We start from the raw sequence: 12,896 nt of genomic DNA, 5'->3' as shown, positions 1-12,896 counted from the left end.
ACCAGCCCCCATGGTGGCCAGCTATAATTGAAAGGCTGGTTAAATTACTGCAGTTTTACCATCTGCTGCGTTGTGAAAGACTAATCGTTTGACAAATTTGTGGGCTTAAAATCGAAAGAAGTAAATTTTAAAAATATATATTTGTCACAGCCCTAGCGTTTAGAAAAGATTCCTTTTCATAACCCACACCAGTGGTTTCCATTATTTGTGCAGATTGAGAAAAAATTTTACTAGTCTCAAGGCAAAGAAAAATCCTTGAAGTTTAGGCCACACTAAAATAAAATTATACTTTCTCTCTTCCCACCCCGAAACAGGGGCTGTGTTTTATGGCTAATGGACGTATTTAATGTTACCTTTAGTAACTGGGTACGTGCTGGCTTTTGTGAAAAGCCGTGGTAGCCCCTGGTGATGCTGTTTTTGTTTTTTTTTAATATCATGCCTCGCTGGGGAAATTAAGTGCCTTGTCAGAGGATGGCATTATTTTAGGATCATTATCTTCAAGGGAGTTTTGTTCATGGCTGTGGGCCCCATTATTGTGTGGGAGGTTTTCAGAAAAATCTGATTGGTAGGCAGATGCCCTTATGGTAGAAAACAGTGATGAGCTTACATCTTATTGGCCAACGAGTGTGTGCTGAGACTTCCTGGCACATCCTTACTAGGCCTTTACAGCCCTCTTTCCTCCGTTTACTTTTTTAATCATTGAGGGGCACTCGTCTTTTAGTCTAGAAGCGGGGTAGGGCTTCTCGTCACCCCCTTCATTCTGAATGCCCAGCAGCAGAGTAGAGTTAAAGGTGCCTTGGCAGTTTTCCTTATAGGGCCCAGCTTCCCAGGGCAGTGCAGTGTGGAAGCAGCACAGAGGTTGCCCAGGCAATTGAACCCCAGGGCCTGTGTCCAGATGCCTGTGTCCAAATCCCTGCTCGGTCTGTGTCATGTGGAGAAGTTACCTTGATCAGTCTCTGTTTCTCCATCTCAAAATGAGGGTAGTAATAGAACCTTCCTTATAGAGTGACAGTGAGAATTAAGTAAGACTTATGTGTAAAGCATTGAACACAGTGTCTGGCTTAGTAAGTGTTTGGCAGATGTTGCTGTGTACATCATCCAAATCACTGCCGTCCTTCCTGTCTCATTCCTGTCGAGTTAGGTGGCCAAACGCAAGCACACATCTGGGGCAAACACTTCTTGACGGACCCACTGTCCTCTGCTTAGGATGATGCCAAAGGATTTCCTTATGGTGAGAGGAGATTTCAAGTGACTGTGGCCTGATTTCTACCAAATTGCTTGGTTACAGCGTAGCAGACATTATAGAACCGTTTAGGACATGTACTTTCCCATCCTTTTATTCTTTGTTTGCCTTTGTATATAGCATGTTGATTGTTGATGTACATCATCCAGATGTACCAAGGGATTTTTTTTTTTCTTTTTTGAGGACTTATTGAAAGAAATTTGATTTATGTAAGACTTCTTCTCCCACCTCCACTGCCAGTTGTTGTCAGTTTGTAAATTTGCTTTATGCTTTTCTGATAACATTTACACTGCTGGGGGAAAAGTAGCTAAACCCATGGAGAAATAACAAAAATCTACCCCTGTGTATAATTTTAAGGATATCACTTGTTTTTAGTTGTGTCATTAGCAGCCTTTTATCTTATTGAACCTGATACACTGAATGTTGTGCCTTTGGAATTACATGTGACCGGGAGCTGGTGGTCGTCCCACGCCCACCCCACTGTGGCTGTGGATCAGAAGAGCTGTTGAGCTCGTCTTCAGAGCACGCAGCCTTGCATTTCGTGACAAAAGCTAGCATCCTTCCCAAGTGGCAAGACTAAAACTTTAGCTCTAGAATTTTATGACACGTCAAATTCTAATGATGATATGATATAATAATATAGCATAACATATATACTACAAGCATGCCCCGTTTCATTGCACTTTGCAGATATAGCTTTTTTTTTTTTTGCAAATTGAAGGTTCGTGGTAACCTTGCCTCAAACAAATTATCGGTGCCATTTTCCAACGTTTGCCCACTTCATGTCTCTTTGTCACATTTTGGCGATTCTTGGACTATTTCAAACCCGCCACCAGCAAAAAAGATTATGACTTGCTGAAGGCTGAGATGATGGTTGGCATTTTTTATCAATAAAGTATTTTAAAATTACAGTATGTACATTTTTAAAGACGTAATGCTATTATTACACACTTATTAGACCACAGGATAGTGTAAACATAACTTTTATAGGCACTGGGGAATCAAAAAATTCACGTGACTCACTTTGTTGTGATATTTGCTTCATTGTGGAGGTCTGGAGCCAAACCCGCAACATCTCTGAGGTCTGCCTGTATAACAGAATCATGTGAGCGTTTCCTAACCCGTTTTCACAATTGGTGTATGGAACTCCTGCTTGTACGCGTCCAGCTTTGCCACGACAGACTAGGGCGATCTGCTTTTAGTCCCACAGCTACAAGGAAAGATGGAGAGTTAGAGAGGACATAGAAAAGGAAATGCAGTGAAGAATGACAGAAGATATTGGTTTTCACCCCCTTACCCCCCCATCATCAAGAGATGAAACCGGAATGCTGACCCATGTGAAGATTCTTTTTCTGGTTTCATGCTACTAAAAATGTACATTTATGAGATGGCTCAGCAGGGTTAGGGATGTAACTAGTCATTGTGGAGTAGCGTCTCTGAATTTGCTTCTGTGTAAGTGATATCGGTTTCTTGTGCTTTTATCTTGGTTAGTACTTATGTGGCAAAATTCATGTTTGCTCTGGGATCACTTGTAGTCCATTTGCTGGGTTGGTGGCAGACAGAGCATGATCATAATTTGACATTGAGTTCTAGGCCCAACTAAGGGAGTAGTACTCTGTTCCTTTTTATATATAACTTGTACCTGCCATGGATCTGTCAGTCAGAATCTTGAAATGTTAAATCGTAATATTACTTAAGGAAAAACATAACTAAAGATACTATTACTTAAGGATACGTTACTTAGGATACTAACTTTGAATCAATTGCTCATTGTCGTACAGTTTCATGTGCAAGAATAAATATTAGGTTATTCAAATATCTTTGTGACTACAAGTAAGGAGAAATTGGAACGCTATTATTTCCTCATTTTTACCATTAGGGCTGTGCTGCATATGGAGTTGAGTCATAGAAAGCATAGAAGGCTTCTAGTCTAGCATGGGAGAAATGCAATCCCAGCATAAACAGAGGATAGTAAGAGTTTTCATTGCAATAAGTTCGAAAGACGGTAGAAGTCAGAGGAGGATGGAATTGTGATAGGAGCTGGAACTTGAGATGGATAGACAGAAAAGAGAGGGAAGAGTATTTCTAAAGGAATGCTTAAAGGAATGCCTCAAGAATATGCTGGCTCCCATGTTCAAGTATGGTTCTTCATGGCTCTAAGTCGGTTCACAGAACCACAGAAAGACTAGCCTGATATATAGTGATAAGTAATAGGGAAGTTCTTTTTGAGAAGGACTTTTCATTGACTGAGACTAGAGTCAAGTCCCAAGGGGAGCCAGGCTTCTCAAAGAGCTGTCGCAGGTACCCGCCAAGATGAGCAGGGCCCTCCTTTGGGCTCGGACACTGATTGTGTGGCCTGGAGCACATCTCTCAACTGCCCTAAGACTCTGCTATCTTTATTATGAAATGAGGTTTGGGCCAGTTAGTCTTTCAATGCCTTCCATCTTTGAATTTCTTAAACTCTTTGTCTTTTGAGCAAACATAAAAATACAGATCTCATCCTTATTAGTGGCATTATTTTGAAAACAGGATAGAAACACAGAAATCGTGTTCTTTGTTGAAAAGTAACTTTTACAGACTTTTTAGAGTTTACTGTTTGTACATAATTTTGGAAGTGTGATAAAAGGAAGAACCCATTTGTATAGATGTTCAGTTATTTTTTTCAGTTATTTTTTGTGGAACTTGCCAAAATGAGAGCTACATTATCCCTTTTCTGGAGCATTGTTTGGATTTCTTTTTTATTGCAATGAGATGGAAATTTTAGGATAAGAGACCAATCAAAGAGTTTTAGACGCTCCTAATTTCTTATCAGACACAATACCTAAATTATATCCCTGTATGACTTGCCCTGCTTCTAGCCTTCTTACTGAAGGGGAGACTCCAATCATTTGAAAAATCCTGAACCTCAGAGTTGGTATAATTGGGTCTCAGTTCCTGGCGAGGGAACCATAGGGTTGTGATGCCCTCAGCTTACAGCCGAGGCACCGTGAGGAGTCCTGGGTGAGTGCTGGCTAAACAGAGACTGCATGCTCTGACAGAATACAGACTGTATGCTCTCCAGGGAGAACTGAATTACAACTTACTTTTACCTTATAACTTTCATCTTTAGGGGATCGTTTTCTCCCTAGTTTATATGTAGAAAAATACACATTCAAAACAGCAAACTGAAAAAACAAATCAAAACAAAACAGCAAACCGGATAGCAAAATTCCTAAAAAATGGAGCTTTACTAAAACAAAACTGGGATTTTGCCGGTATTACTCTTCTCGTTATCTTTCGGGAGCGGGTGCAGCCTCTTCAGCATACCTTGCAGAAGAAAGAAGTTCCAAATCTATTCCTCAGTGTTCCATTGAGAAGGAACAATAATCACATGACTATCCCAGAGGCTTCAGACCTACTTGGAGATTTTCCTGAAGATGTCCTATAACCCATATTTTATTTATATTTTAAACATTTCTTTGACAGTATCACAGCAAGAAATAATTTATCTTTCCTAGAAATACTACTGTAATATTTCTGATGAGGATGATTTTCTGTTTTTAAAATATTTAAAATTTCATTATGCTAGTAATACATGCTTACTGAAAGTTTAAAAAACATAAATATGTATTATTATTTTTTTTTAATGAAAGCAGGCTGCATCTCTTCCCCCCTCTTACCCGCCCCCATCTTGATTAATTCAATCCAAAAGCTATCGGGTAGGGTTGCGTGAGGTAGGAGTCCGCATGACATAAAACCTAGAAGCCGTAAGAGAATAAGTAGGTTGATAATTTAGCTACATAAAAAAACTTCTGCATGAAGAAAAATAAGCTACGACATGAACTGGAAAAACTATTTACAGCTCTTAGGTTCAAAGGACCAATTTTCCTTGTATGTAAAGAGTATATACAAATCAACTAGAAAAAGAACAGCAATCCAGCAGGAGAGCTGCAAAGGAAAGAACACGCTGTTCATAGAAAAGGCTCTTAAGCATATGAAAAAATGCCTCTTCTCACTCATAAGAGGAACGCAATAGACTGAGATATTACTTTTTACCTGTTAGTTGGACGAAGATCAGTCAGAGTTGAAGCATCATTTGAAGAGCCCCTGAGGAAGCAAGCACTTTCAAAACTTGCTGGGTCAGATTATAAATTAACACAACTTCTGTGGAGCACACTCTGGGGATATCTGGCAAATTTACTAATACACATTCCCTTTGACCCAACAGTTTCACTTCTAGAAACTTAGCTTGCTGACACACTCCCACATAAACTGACAAATGTATAAAATTATTCATTGTAGCATAGTTTGTAGCAGCAAAAGAGTGTAAACGACACACATGTCCATCAGTAGGGCGCTGGTTGACTAAATTATGGTGTGTCTATACAATGGAATGCTATGCAGCCATTTAAAAAATTAAGAAACTTCATGTAGAATGAAGTCTGAGGTATATGCTAAGAGAAGAAAGTAAAATACAGACGTATGCATATAGTATGCTACCATTTGTGTCAGAAAAAGGGGAAAAGGGGTAGTTAAATGTATTTGCCCATGTGAGTTGTGTCTCTGGAAATGATGTACGAGAACCGGTCACACCGCTGTCTCCGGAGTGAACAAAAGGAGGGCCGGAATACAGGAATATCAGAGAGACTTTGCAAAGAAGACCTTTTTAGATCTGTGAATTTTTAACCATGGGAATTTACCTACATAGTGAATGCATTTTCAATTAAAAAGAGAGAACACCTTTCAGGTTACATAAAAAGATGTGTCCAAATTATCATACTTTACAGGTCGTAATTGTCAGATAATGTTTTCTTTGCTGTCTAGCTGCAGATACCCTAGCTATCTGTCTCAAATAGGGTTATTTACTAAATTTCCTAGTACTGAATATTCCTAGAATAATCCCTATGGGAGGTTCTTTTAATGTCTTGCTATCTGTTTTATTTTTTTAAATTTCAATTAATATTCAAAACTGAGATCTGCTTGTAGTGGATATTTTGTTTATTGGTCATCTTTGACATGTTTTGATAAGGAATATTACTGAGACTATAAAAGAATTGGGAAGGTTTCTTTTCCCTTTTTTCTTCTCCCTTGCTTCTCAAGGTGGACATGCTGAGTTGAACTTTTCTCGATATTTTTCCATGGAAATAACTGTAGTTTTATTCACAGGAAGAAGAAGGAAATACGTGCAAAACACAACAAACTTCCTGGCTCCAAGATTGTGTTTTATCCTTATCTCCAACCAATGATCTTATGGTTATAACTCGGGAGCAAAAAGCTGTATTTCTAGTGCGTAAGTACTCTGTTATTTTCATTTATTTTAATGCATAGAATAGAAAATGGATTAGGCAGAAAGAAAAAGTTCTACTTCTCTCGTATGCATTATGTGGTGGCATTCCATAGTTTGATACATTATATAACACTTATTTATTCTCTTTCTTTTTATTTCTCTCTCTCTCTTCTCCCCTTTCTTTTTCCTTTCTTTTCTGTTTCTTTCCTCTCTTTTTCTTTCTTGGCTGCAGAAACTGTAGCTGTCTCTCTATGGCATTTCAGAGGCAGTACTGGGCATTGCCCAGTTCTTGCAAGGGGCAATCAGAGCTAAAAAGGGCACTGACTGCTTCTTAGTAATAATGTGAGTCAAGTGACTTTCAACTCTAATTTGAAAACTCACAGTGCTGTAGTTTCCTGTTTGGGGCATAAGTTTTCAGCTTATAATTTTTGTTGAAGATTAAATTTAAAGTTTGGGTATATATAGAATGTGGAAAACCTCACTGATCAAAATAAGATCTTATATTAAATGGATATGGAATGGTCTTATAAAGCAGATTTGCCCTCCAGTAGCGTAAATCTAATAGAAAAATTTTCTCTGCCAACTAAAGATAAAAAGTAGTTTTATAAATAAGAAAGGTGGGGTGGTACATAAGAATTAATAACTTTATTATATGGATTGAATTGGAGGAAAGAGACTAAAGAGAGAGTTTTATATAAATCTTATAAAAATTTTTAAACATTATCTTATATTTACCTAGAAAAAGACCCAAGTCAATTAATATAGAACTATTCAATTCTGTACTCATCATTCTAAAGGGAAAGAGTGAAATTTATAAATTCTGTTTTAGTATACTATAGTTAAAGAAGTTATTTTGTGTGATAACTTAATTTTTTCTCAGCAAAATGGAAACATAGTGATAAAGGGAAGGAAGAAATGCAGTTTGCTGTTGGTTGGAGTGGCTCTTTAAGTGTCGAAGAAGGGTAGGTACCAGTTCATTTTTTTTGTCTCTCTGTGTGTTAAATGTATATGTGAAATGGTTTGACTTATATGTGAATCTATTAAGAAGTTTCATTGTTTGGAATGTTTAGTAAATGTATATTCTTTGCAGCTTTAGAAGTGGTAGAGCATGATTTGGCCAGTAAATTTTAATTTTATTAACCATGTGATTACTTAAAAAAAAAAAAAAGACCTGTTTGGAGAGAATTTAAAGGAGAATTCAGAGAGAATCCCATAACATCCTGCCTGCATTTTGTCTTTTTCTCAGCTCTTCATTAATTTTATTCAGCTAAAAAGTCAAGGGCAGCCCTTGTCTTCTCTGCTTTGCCAGCATTGGGCTTGTACTTAAAGGGGACAGTGCTACATTAATTCTTAAAACTCATAAATACTTCAGAAATGCAAGCTGGTAAATTCAAGTTTCCTACTGATCCAGTAAGAGGTTGTTTTTTTTTTTTTTAATTTTATTTACTTTTACTTATTTATTTTTGGGTGCGTTGGGTCTTCATTGCTGCCTGTGGGCTTTCTCTAGTTGTGGTGAGCGGGGGCTACTCATTGCGATGGCTTCTCTTCTTGTGGAGCATGGGCTCTGGGTGTGCGGGCTTCAGTAGTTGTGGCACGTGGGCTCAGTAGTCGTGGCTCGCGGGCTCTAGAACGTAGGCTGTTTAATTGTGGCACACGGGCTTAGTTGCTCCGTGGCATGTGGGATCTTCCCAGACCAGGGCTCGAACCTGTGTCCCCTGCATTGGCAGGCAGATTCTTAACCACTGTGACACCAGGGAAGTCCCAGTAAGAGTTTTAAAACCAGATCTCTAGCATGGTTCCATGATGGAGCTGCTAGCCTGGAACCTGCAGCCAAAACCTGTTTTCAGTTAAATTTTTATGACTGAAAGGTACCTGGTCAGAATGAATAAGATTCTTCAGACTTTGAATTCAGATAAAGACAACCAAGTAGAAATCCGTAGTACATGCCTGACACTCTGTAGATACTCAATGAATTGTTTTCTACTTTTATCAAAATAAATAGTATTTCTCCTTAAGTCATTTATTAGTTTAAGCATTTTGAAGACATTTAATTTCTGTCCGAAATGCAAAGCAAACATAATGGTTCAATTACTTTAGAGATGGCAAACAAACAAAAAGGTTAATTTTGTTTGGTGATTATCTGGTTTGATGTATGTGGAAGAGGGTTTATATTTTGTTGAATAAGCTGGTGATGGTCCTGAGGTTTTACAGGTTAAATGAAAGTCAGTAGGAGTTATTTTAATTTTGAGGCTTGTCTCTGAGTGCGAGACAAAGTTTTCAAGTCTATGTGTCAGAAAAAAAATAAACCTTTTAGGGACCATCCAGCCTAGCAGGTGCGTAGAAATAGGTTATCAGGAGCAATTTCTGCAAAATATAAAAGAAGAAGCCAGCCAATTGAAATACAGTAAGTCTCTAGATTAACGTACTCAGCAGAAATGCAGCTTGCCTGTAATGTGATTGCCAGTTCCTCCCACCCTCTGCCCAAGTTCTTAGCTGATGCAGAGGAGAGGGGAACAGTAGGAAATGACTGCTTGGTGATCATTTGATGTTTTCTCAGTTTTGTGCTTTTCACGACAATACAGAGTGAAAAACACTGTTTTTTATTAACTACAAGTGAATATGACATCACCTTTTATGTGAATGGATTTTGTGACCCTACTCGTGGGGGGAGTTTTACTGTTTTTTTATGTAGGCATTGGATACAACTGATCCAAAGAGCTCATCTTCCGCTTATTACCGTTTAACATCCCATTATAGAGCTTTCAAAGTAATTGATCAGTTCATTAGGTAAGCATATGCTTTTGTTTTTGTTTCTAGGGAATGTGTAACCAGTGCTCTGTGTATCCCACTAGCAAGCCAGAAGAGGTAAGGATGAATGAGTCATTTGTTTTTCTTTGCTTTGATTTATGAGCACTTCAGATCGTCACTTTTGTTCATAACAGGAGTTCCACTGGACGACCAGACTGGACCTGCATTGTGGTGGGCTTTACTTCGGGTTACGTACGCTTCTACACAGAGGTGAGTTGAGTGCTGTGCGGTTCCGAGATAACAGCTGACTGGTAACCCATCCCCATCACACTCACTTGTGACTCATGACCACCTGCCCCTTGGGACTGTGTATTTGATACTTTATGGGGTGGAGGCTGGAACAGGGGGAGCAGTGGTGGTAGAAAGTTCTGATAGGAGCTATAGAGAAGAGAAGCCATATTCTGCAAACAGACTACCAGGCATCCACGGAAGGCCTGTTGGGGGAATGATGCTCTCTGGCCGTACCTGTTCCGGTATATTGGTAAGAAAACAAGCAGGGCTTATCTCTGTGCTTCCTCCTAGAGTGGCGTGCTCTTGCTCTCACAGCTCCTGAATGAGGACCCAGTGCTACAGCTCAAGTGCAGGACCTATGAAATCCCACGACATCCCGGCGTGACGGAGCAGGTAGCATAAGAGATTGTGTCCAGAGTAGTAGTGGCTTTACTTTGAAGTCGTTTCTTCCCTCTTTCACTGGGTGGAAACTTTAAGTATCTTCTTGTGGCACAGTTAGCTGTGCTATCATATTCTAAATAGAAATATAAGCTACTCATAGCTGAGTAAAGAATACCAGTCTTGCTTTTACTTACTTAATGAAATATTGTATGCTTTGCTCTATAATGAAATAAAACACTTAAGTCAGAAGATAAAAAGTTGTCTCAGTTTTACAATTTAATAGTGACTTAAGGTACAAAATGGTATTTTGTAACTTTATATCTTTTTTATTTGAACTTAGGTGTCAAAATTATATAGAGAGTAAAAGAAAAAAGTTCTAGCTGTATTATTCATAGTGCTACCACATTGCACTAACCTATTTCTCAGAAACGGGGTTATTAAATTTTTATTTATTGTGGAAAATATTTTATATTCATTGAAGATTTTGATAGAGAAAATAATACTGTTGAGGGTCTAAGGCTGTCCACAGTTTTCGCTTCTTCCTGGTGCTGTGTGAGATTTTCATTGTCTCACAGTCAAAAAGGAATTATAGAGCCACATAAACGGATACACTCTTGGCACATCTTGTTTGGTACCCTGTCAAAACTATATAATATGCCTTCTTTCTTTGTGCTATCCTGCTTCCAGAAGATTTGAAGTAAACAAATCTTCAAATTTGACTATGTGGACTTAAATTGTGCGATAGATGGACTGGAGCTCTAGAAGAAACTTAACTAGTAAGAGAGACTAGACTAATACCTATTAATACCTATTAGTGAGTTAATCAGTAATATTAAACAATACCTTATTATTTGCTAGTTTTTATGAACAGAATAACTTCTGTGCACGTTTAGAGAAGAGGGAGCTCAATTAGGACTAGGACAAAACAGGAAAATTTCATTGAGGGGATGAAGTTTGAATTAAGCCTTGAAAATGGGTATCGAACTTAATTCGTGAGAAAAGAAGGGAAAGCATTTTAGGTAGTCAGGAGAAAAATGAAGGAAGATTCGAACACAGGACTATGTATGAGACAACAAAGAAACCTAGGTTAGAAACTAATGAGAAATTGTTGAATAGGCTGAGTGGCCAAATTTTTCATAAATGAAAGCCAAGTGAAAATCGGAGTTGATTCAGGAGATTTAGAAGCTACTAAAGATTTATGAGAAGGAAGTGATGTAATCAAAGGGATCTTGGAGGACTCTTTCTTCAGGATGAATTGGACTTGTGAGAGCCTAGAATCAGGGAGGCTAGCTATCTGGTTTTTTAAGTTATCTGTAATAGATGTACAGTGCTGGGAGCCAGGACTGCAATGGCTGTGGAAAGAGAAAGGACTAGTACAAAAATCATTTTGGAGGAACACTTGACAGGACTGATTATCGTATTGAGATGTTGAATTTTGAAAAGAAAAATGAGTTGGCTCCAAGATCTCCATCCTGAGGTGTGCCATTGACAAAGTTGGAAGAGGGGACTGCTTTGGCCATAAACAAAGGTTATTAAATTGGGTTTTGGACGTGTTGAGTTTGAGGTGATGGTAGGAAATAAAATGAAAATACCATCATGCCTGTAGTGATACAGAACTACCATATAGACACAAAGACTAGATTGAAGACGATGGTTGAAGTCATAGGTAATGAATGAATTCTTCCGCATAAAGGTTATAGGAAAATAAAACTGAAGCCTGAAGACTTAAGTCTTATAATATTCATCGTAAGGAGACAGGAGAAAATGGAACTATTGAAGGAAACAAGGAAGAAGCTGTTGGAAATCCAAGAAGATAATTTTTTTTTTTACAAATTCTCTGGAAGATGAAGGTTCTTTAAACACTTTAAACTTGGTTATGTCTACAATAATCTTTTTTTAGAGCTGGCGGGAAAATATAACTCACATTTAAATATTTGTTTGCTCTTTGCTTTTGTGAGTCAAGAAAATCCTTTAGTTGAAAAATAACTCTTACTAAACATGCGGAGAGAAGCCTTTGTCGTTACCCTGCATTCTACACAGTATCTCTGGATCTAATACATCAGTTTATATATCAAAAATATCTATTTGCTGCTTCTTCAGTATACTCCTAGATCTATTAAAGATCACAGGAGCAGATTTCCTGTAATTCAGTTCTGGGGGCAGTGAGTGTAGTAGGTGTGATGGCTGATCATTGCAGGAGAAGATTCCAGATGTTTTTCTGGAATGTCAAAGAAACTTCTTCCGCGGTTTCTGCATAAAGATCTCTGTCATTTAGCATAATTTCTGCTGCTGTTGGACCACTGGTGTTTGTATGAGTGTCTTCTTCAGGAAGGCGGTCTCGTTTTGGAGATAACTGACGAGCTGGTGATTAGTTCCTCCGAGTTGGGGGCTCTCTCCCCGCTGCTACGCTCAGTGGACTGTGTAAGCGTAGCTTTGTGAACTTGTTATGTGAGCCCACACCCCAGCTCCCTTGTCCCCTGCTTCCCACCCCTTGTGGCCCACAAATGTCTTTTAAAAATGGAAACACCCCAACAGTCCAGTAGAAAAAGGGGCAAGGCAATTCTCAAAAGAAGAAATATAATTGGTCTAAAGCATATGATAAAATTTTGAACCTTATTAATAATCTAGGGACTATAAGCAACTACATTTGGATAATTTTTCGCCTTTCAGATTGGCGAAGATTAACAAAAGTTGGTGACAATATGGAAAAACAGACACTGTCATGTATTGTTGATAGAAGTAAAAATTGATAGGTACTTTGTTGAGACAGTTTAATAGCACAAATGAAAATCGTGAACACCCAACAGACCCCCTTGAAGGAACTTACACCAAAGTGATGTGAAAAGATATATACAGAAGAATGTTTATTGCAGTGATGTTTCTAATAATGAAAATATTTAATTCATTCACAAATATTTATTTACTGCCTATTATGTGCCCAGCCCAGTTCTAACCACTGAGAATCCA

General features: G+C 38.3%; 1 protein-coding gene across 3 annotated transcripts in view; it reads left to right on the top strand.

Moving 5' to 3' along the window:
• RAB3GAP2 (RAB3 GTPase activating non-catalytic protein subunit 2) overlaps nt 1-12,896 on the top strand; it is an 88,096-nt gene that overhangs the window by 23,407 nt on the left and 51,793 nt on the right. For 2 of the 3 annotated variants that reach the window (XR_014327108.1, XM_082864268.1), the window contains exons 3-7: nt 6,389-6,512; nt 7,390-7,471; nt 9,327-9,374; nt 9,452-9,527; nt 9,840-9,941. Coding sequence is in view for 2 of the 3 variants with exons in the window: in XM_082864268.1 (XP_082720394.1) it covers nt 6,389-6,512; nt 7,390-7,471; nt 9,327-9,374; nt 9,452-9,527; nt 9,840-9,941 (432 nt within the window). In the remaining variant the exon portion in view is untranslated. Of the gene's footprint in view, nt 1-6,388; nt 6,513-7,389; nt 7,472-9,326; nt 9,375-9,428; nt 9,528-9,839; nt 9,942-12,896 lie in introns of those variants that run through there. The other variant, XM_082864269.1, reaches the window with a different exon arrangement.

The sequence above is a fragment of the Leucopleurus acutus genome (assembly GCF_964270905.1).
Source record: "Leucopleurus acutus genome assembly, chromosome: 2".
NCBI classification, from domain to species: domain Eukaryota; kingdom Metazoa; phylum Chordata; class Mammalia; order Artiodactyla; family Delphinidae; genus Leucopleurus; species Leucopleurus acutus.
This window is presented reverse-complemented; position numbering and strand designations above follow the sequence as displayed.